This window comes from Cebus imitator, unplaced genomic scaffold (genome assembly GCF_001604975.1).
Source record: "Cebus imitator isolate Cc_AM_T3 unplaced genomic scaffold, Cebus_imitator-1.0 Scaffold6, whole genome shotgun sequence".
Lineage (NCBI taxonomy): Eukaryota > Metazoa > Chordata > Mammalia > Primates > Cebidae > Cebus > Cebus imitator.
The window spans coordinates 13,736,867-13,744,120 of record NW_016107321.1 but is presented as its reverse complement, the minus strand read 5'-3'; the positions used below and the strand labels follow the sequence as shown (position 1 = coordinate 13,744,120).

Sequence of the window (7,254 nt, the reverse complement as noted above, 5' to 3'; positions counted from 1 at the left end):
TCCCATGAGTTTTTAGCAATGAAATTTAAGGCTATCATGTAATACGTCCTTTCTCCTTTCAGTGTTAAAATGTTATTTCCTTTATGGAGTAATCTGGTGATAGTATATGGCATATTGGTTGGTTTTTGTTTGTTTCTTTTTAATATGCCTACTGACAAAATTTTTACATTAGCAAACATATATTAATTCATTGAAAGTATTTCAATATTTAACCATGTCTGAAATTCAGAATTCTGGCACCATTTCTGAAAGGCAGTTGTGATTGTCCTCTAGCAAAATTCTCATTAGGATAGGAGAGTGGAGATTTCAAAAAGAAAATGGTCACAAGCCCACGCCTTCCCTGAGTTGTTAAGACTCTAAGATAGTTTTAGGCTAAATCTTAGGAAAATTTGACCTGGGTTACTCTGAAGATTGCATTCCCTTTTTCTCTGTCTATCAGGGAAATAGTCCTTAAAAGTTGTGTCAGTTGGGCGCAGTGCTCACGCCTATAATCCCAGCACTTTGGGAGGTCAAAGCAGGAGGATCACTTGAAGCCAGGAGTCTGAGACCACGCTGGGCAACATCGCAAAACTCTCATCTCTATTTTTATTTTTTAAAACAGTTAGTATCAAGTATGTGGTTGTAATGAATTAGCAAAGCCTCTAAAGGAACATTATGTGCCATTTAATCAGAACCAGGCTTCGAGGACACTGTCCTTTTTGTGAGACACCACATGTGACTTCCTGCTCTTTCACCTTTGGAACTCTGGGTCAGACATAGACTTTGGTCCTTAAAAACAAGAAGCTTAAATAGTGACTTCATCATCTTAGTTCTTATAATGTAATCGCACATCAAATAGCCATGATTCATAAACCAACACAAAGGGGCCCTTTGCTTCCTGACCGACTGCAAGAGCGAGTGAACAACATGACTTAAAGCCTCGCCTCTCTCCAGACTACCTTGCTGGGTCTCGGATATTAATAGTCTTGGAAAGTGGTTTCTACAGCTGCTGCCTTGCCTGAAAATAGCCACGCTTTCCCCAAACATGCACATAACACTGCCTTCTCTTAAAGAGAACCTCCAAAACAAACAGTAGTCGCCCTTGACCTGCTAAACAGTGATCGCATAGAGATGGGTTTTTATCCTCACCTTCTTGCTTGTTCAGTGAACAAGGAGTAACAAGCAGTCCCTGCGTGTGCCCCGATCTGAGCCGGCGTACCATTGCTGCTGAGACTGTGTAAAGTGTGCATTGAAAAACACAGGAGACTAACATTCCAGTGAACACATTTTCTTTCCTTTCTTACAGGGTTTTGGAAATTTGCCCATCTGCATGGCAAAGACCCACCTTTCTCTGTCTCACCAACCTGACAAAAAAGGTGTGCCAAGAGACTTCATCTTACCCATCAGTGATGTCCGAGCCAGCATAGGCGCTGGGTTCATTTACCCTTTGGTCGGAACGGTGAGTGAGTCACATTTTCTAAAAACCCTTCCCATTCCGCATGGCTGTGTTCCTCAAATCATTATGCTCCGCCTACTCTTTAAAAATCATGTGTTAGGGAGAATTTGGGACTAATTAATAGCACAGTATTTGCTGTTTTTCTAAACACTCTGTCTCACCTACCTTTGCCATTATAGTTTGGGTTTTTCTTTTCTTAGATCATGTGTTCAGGATCCTTAGAGTCATAATATTAATTTCCTTCCTAAGGCAAATAAGAACAACACTTGGGAGAATTCAGTCTGTTATTTAAATGGTAGCATGGCTTAGGACAGTGGTTGTCAACCTTTATCAAACATGGCACTCAAAATGATGTACCATGGTGGAGTTGACTGCTCATGCCAGGCGAGATCAGCCCAGTCACCCCAAGGGCTGGGGAAAGCAGTCCTCACCCTCTCCCACTTCCCCAGCACATCAGGTGGGAAGCTCTGACTTAGGAAATTAGCAAATCACATGAATTCTCATTTTCCATGTTGTTGTGATGGGATTGCGGCGTTGCTGTTGGATGATTATTCTGTTATTTTGTGTTATCTGTAGGGGTAAAGGAGATGAGCAGAGACATAAAAGCTTATCAAAGTGCTTAAAATCCATGATGATGGGCTTTATTCATAAACTGCTTCATTATAGCTACACAGTGATAACCTTCCGTTGGTACCATCAGTGGCCTAAATTTGACCTCTTGTCATGGGAGTGCTCCTGAATTTGATTTAGAACAAAAAGAAATTCTTAAAACCTGGCAGATCCCATGGCAAACAAAGAAAAAAAAAATTCTAACCCATCATCATCATCATCATCATCATCATCATCATTACAAAGTGATCTGAGCCCAAACAGCATACATTATAATAATTTTTTGTAATAAACCATGTGGCTCTATTGTGCACACAAACAATAAATAGACAAAAAGTAGAGATTCTTGCCTTGATATTTACATACTTCATCTACTACTGGACACATGTTTTTTTAATCTGCATTTCTTGAATTCTTCCTGCGTGTGAGGCACAGAGATTTTAAGAAGAGCAGGTGTAAGATGCATAGGTTTGAACAGCACAGAGGTGCCTGGAGGGCACTGTGTTGGCATTCTGAGTGCCCTCAGAGCCTGTGAGGTAACAGCTCATTATGCCTGGGACAGAATTTACCCGGGATATGGAGGAAGAGGGGAGTCAAGAATACTTCAGAAAGGGCTCAACCTCTGAACTGGCAAAACAGAATGAGTTTTGACTCAAAGTACTAATACATGGCATCCTCCCCTGGGGTGGGGTGGGCCAGTGTGGCTGGAGTTGCATGAGGTAGGGAGGCTGGGGAATGGGATTGGGAGTGGGAGTGGGGATAGCAGGATGGGACCACACGGCCAAGGGTCTTGAAGACCATCGCATAGAACTTGAGTCTGATCTCGGACACACTCTGGAGCCAGTATAGGGTGGGGTTTTTTGTTTGTTTCTTGGTGTTTCTTGTTTTTTGTTTTTTTTTGTTTTTGTTTTTGTTTTTAATAAGGAGAAGAATATGGTCTTATGTGTATTTTAGAAAAATAGCTGTGGCAGCATTTTGGAGAATGTTTAGTGAAAAGAGAACTAGGCCCAGCAAGGTGGGTTAATTCAGCTGGGGCCAGAGGCAATCAGGGTCAGTACTTTGGCCACAGACGTAGGTACGGAGAGTGGAGGTCAATTGCAGGTGTACTCCAAAAGTAGCCTCCTACCATGGGGGCCGGAGGGAGGGACTGTTCTAGCTTGGTCACTCTGGATGGTGGTACCATTGGTTATGTAAATGACATGGGAGGAAGCAGATTGGCAGGGCCAGAAATGAGCCTGGCTTGGACAGAGAGCTCGGAGAGTTATCAGGATCTAAGGAACAGTGTGTGCCGCCACTGGAGATACAGACACAGCACTCCAAAGAAAGGGACAGGAAGATCGGCCTGGTGGGTTTAAGGATATATGGGTGAAGGCAGTCATTAAACAAGAGAGACGCAGTGATAGCAAGAAATCATTGAGAACAGAGTAAAGGAAGACGCCCTTGAAACACCCACGTTCACACAGCTGACTCCTTGCAGTGGGGGCCTTGCAGGAGATGGGAAGGAAGCAGCAGTAGAGTGGCAGAGAACATCCAGAAAACTCCCTCAGATGCTGCTTGCAGCGGTATTGACACAGGAAGCAGGATCCAGATGAAATGAGTTCTGAATGGGTACTGAAGAGCATGCTTTCTATTCCTCAGAAGGGCCTCAGTAAAGGCCACTTTACTCTGGACTTTAGTCAGCGAAGGCCTTGGCTTAGGGATAAGAGGGTGGCTAGGCAGTCCAGGCCCAGACAGACTAGACTATCCGAGGAGGTGAGGGGTGACGGAGGTGCCCAAACAGAACATGAAATGGTAGAGTAGCTGAGGAGGTCAGCCTCCTCCACGATCTGTCCTGTCTTACCCCCTGCGGATTCTAAACCCGGAAGTAGTTCATCCAACAAATTCATTCATTCGCCCAATGCCACATAAGACACTCAGTTCGAGGCTACAGGGAGCCCCAAGCTAACAAAGCTTTCTCTGCTTCAGGCAGTTTACAGCCGGTAGATGCAGATAGAAGTGAACTAGCAAAGAAAATAGTTTGGTTTAAAAATTGTGCATTTAACTGAAACCTTAATTCACTTCTGAGCATTTAATAGCCATTAAATAAAAACCAGGGCCTGGCACAGTGGCTCAAACTTATAATCCCAGCACTTTTGGAAGCCAAGGTAGGAGGATTGATTCAGGCCGGGAGTTCAAGACCAGCTTGGGCAACATAGCCAGACTTCATCTCCACTTAAACAAAAATTAGCCAGGCGTGGTGGCACGCAGCTGGAGTCCCAGCTACTCAGGAGGCTGAAGTGGGAGGATTACTTGAGCCCAGGAGTTCGAGGCTACAGTGAGCTATGATCATACCATTGCACTCCAGCCTGGGAGATAGAGTGAGACCCCTGTCTCTACGAAAAAGTAGACTAAAATAATAAAAATCGCAATATAATTTAAAATCTTTGGAGTCACTGAACAAATATACAATATGAGTCTCCTCCTTCTCCAGCTAACAGCACCATATCCAACACCAGCTAAAGACCACGGCTATTCCGGAAAATCAGAATCTGTTGCTGTGGCTTGTACCTGGGCACCAGGCTGGCCACTCCTGGTGTCACTCTTTGACTTATGACTTGTTAGAAAATGAATGTGTGCAATGACCCTGGAGGAGCGGCTGCAGCTCCCTGGGTTTCCTGAAGTGAGCCCTCTATGTCATTATCTGGTCTTCTCAGGCCTCGGCCGAGTTCCTCCTGTGGCCACACGCGAGGTCACAGTGAGCGTCAGTGCACAGTGATGAAATCCTCCTGGAACAATCGGGTGTGGGGCGTGAGGAAGGGAGTGGTGCCTGGCTACAGAAGTTCCTGGAGGTCAGGAAACCGTCACTGGAAGCGGGGGCCTTAGAAGCCTGCTTTCTATGACAGAGCAGGAAGCCACATGTGTACTGGAACACACGCACCAGAAGGGCCAGGATCTCCTAATAAGGGCTGGTATTTACTTTTACTTGATCCCGTTCCGGGCCTTGCCACAGTCTGCTGAAATGCCTTGAACATTCATCACCCGGGTAGGAGACAGGATAGTAATTTCCTGCTGAGATGACTGAGGGGAAGCGGAATGGGAACACCAGGGGGACTGGCTCCGGCGGGTGGGAAAATTCGAGCAAAATGAATCACTTTTCTGCTTAGTCACCCAATGTGGGCTTATTAGAGTGCTGCTGAAATACATATTCATCTATCCCCTCCAGAAATATAGTCCAAACTGAGACCTCAAGATCAGAAAGGCTCTCATTCTTCCACAGGGTTCATTCATCCACTCAGTGAGTTATTAAATGCCTACAGCACTCCAGGCCATCAGTCACATGGATATGAGAAAGATCCAGCCCTTCCTTCATAAGCCTTATGATAGACTCCAGTAAATAAAACCATACAGGCACCAAATGTGGCGGGCTTTATAAGAAAGGCAGAAAGCCCCTCTTGTTGTGTCCTTGAAGGCGGCAGAGAAGCTCCCCTCTGGCTCTAGTTACAGAATCCCAACCCAAGCAAGTCCATCCTCGACAATAAACATCTCCAGCATTGCTGGCTTTGGAAGACGCCATGGTGAGATACTGGAGCTTTTTTTCCCTCCAGATTTTGCTTTCTAAATATTTACTTTTACTTTTCATCTTCACTTGTAGGCCAGAATTTTTTTTCCTACCATTGAATTATTTCATCATGTTCACCACAATCAAATAATAATAATAATAATAGTAAATACTATCACCTGGTGTAACAGCTTGCCTAGTCTATTTCACTTCCCATGCTGTTGTTACTGAAGCTCCCAGCACAAGCATTCCCAGCTCATGGATGTCTAAGACCTTTGCTCTCATTCTTACATGTATTGCTAGTGTGTTCCGTATTTCTTTATGGTAGCAATTTTTTCTTCCTAAAATAACTTTCTTCATTCCTCGTGAGCTTCATATGTATTTTACATATTCTTGCCTCTTTTTTAGGATATTATACATATTCTTGAAAGCTAGAAAATAATACAAGATTCTTGACTGGCATAGTACCACTGAATACATCTTTTTATAAGAAATAGTTTGGCCAGGTGTGGTGGCTCACGGCTATAATCCCAGCCCTTTGGGAGGCCAAGGCAGGCAGATCACCTGAAGTCAGAATTTGAAACCAGCCTGGTCAACATGGTGAAACCCTGTCTCTACAAAAATACAAAAAAATTAGCTGGACATGATGGCAGGTGTCTGTAATCCCAGCTACTCAGGAGGCTGAGGCGGGAGAATCGCTTGAACCTGGGAGGCAGGGGTTGCAGTGAGCCAAGATCACGCCATTGCATTCCAGCCTGGGCAGCAGAGCAAGTCTCTGTCTCAAAAAAAACATGACAGCAACAACAGATCTTTGATGTGGGAAGAAATGAGCAAGTTGTTTTTTAAGGGTTTCCAACCCTATATTCTACTACAAATTACCCTGTTATGGTATGTTTCCAAAATTCTTTCAAAGCTTATGGTTTATAGTATTCAGTAAACCTAATAGTTTATAAAATGTCTCAAAAAATAATCTTATGCCAAAAATAATTTAGTAGTAGGTGGTCTTTGTCTTGTAGTCACATTGTTTTGATATTGTCTTTAAGTTTCTGTAATTTACAAAGGCTGTTTCATCAGGTGGCATAAATTTCATGACAAAAATATTAATATGTAAGCAAAGTATATGAAATGATATTATTAAGAAGTAAATTACATTCCATATATAAAAAGACTAGAAAGACAATACCAAACCCTTAAATTAGACAGTGATATTATGAGTAGCTTTTTTTCTTTTCTTTTCCATATAGATCGAATTATTACGTTGGGCATATATTACTTTTATAACATGAAAATACAGTAAATAGGAGGATGATAAGCTGCAGTGCTTTGGGAGAATGTTTAACCCAGACTATTTGCAAGAGAGTGAGAACACCCACACAGCTGTGGGAGCGGGCTCCGTGCCATCCCCTGGCCAGTCCTGGCTGTCTTGCTGTGTTTTAGCAACTCAAAAGTTGGGACAGCGAAGAAGGACCATAAGAGCTAGAACGTTTTTATAAGAAGTGCATTCAGTATGATTTGTCTAGCTCTGACTAATGTTTGCAAACCCCAAATTCTGCTAAACAAATGCAGGATTGCTTTTCCCTGTTAATTTGTCCCTTCTTGCTTACTGTGTTAGGGGTTGGAGAGGGGGTGAGTGACTTCTTTCTTTTCACAGTGTTTTCTCTCTCTCTCTCTC

At 43.4% G+C, this 7,254-nt stretch overlaps 1 protein-coding gene across 1 annotated transcript in view; it reads left to right on the top strand.

The window, feature by feature from the left end:
* MTHFD1L (methylenetetrahydrofolate dehydrogenase (NADP+ dependent) 1 like) overlaps positions 1–7,254 on the top strand; it is a 207,573-nt gene that overhangs the window by 148,542 nt on the left and 51,777 nt on the right. Inside the window, exon 20 of the mRNA XM_017539199.2 lies at positions 1,286–1,438. Coding sequence (XP_017394688.1) covers positions 1,286–1,438 — 153 coding nt within the window. The remainder of the gene's footprint in view (positions 1–1,285; positions 1,439–7,254) is intronic.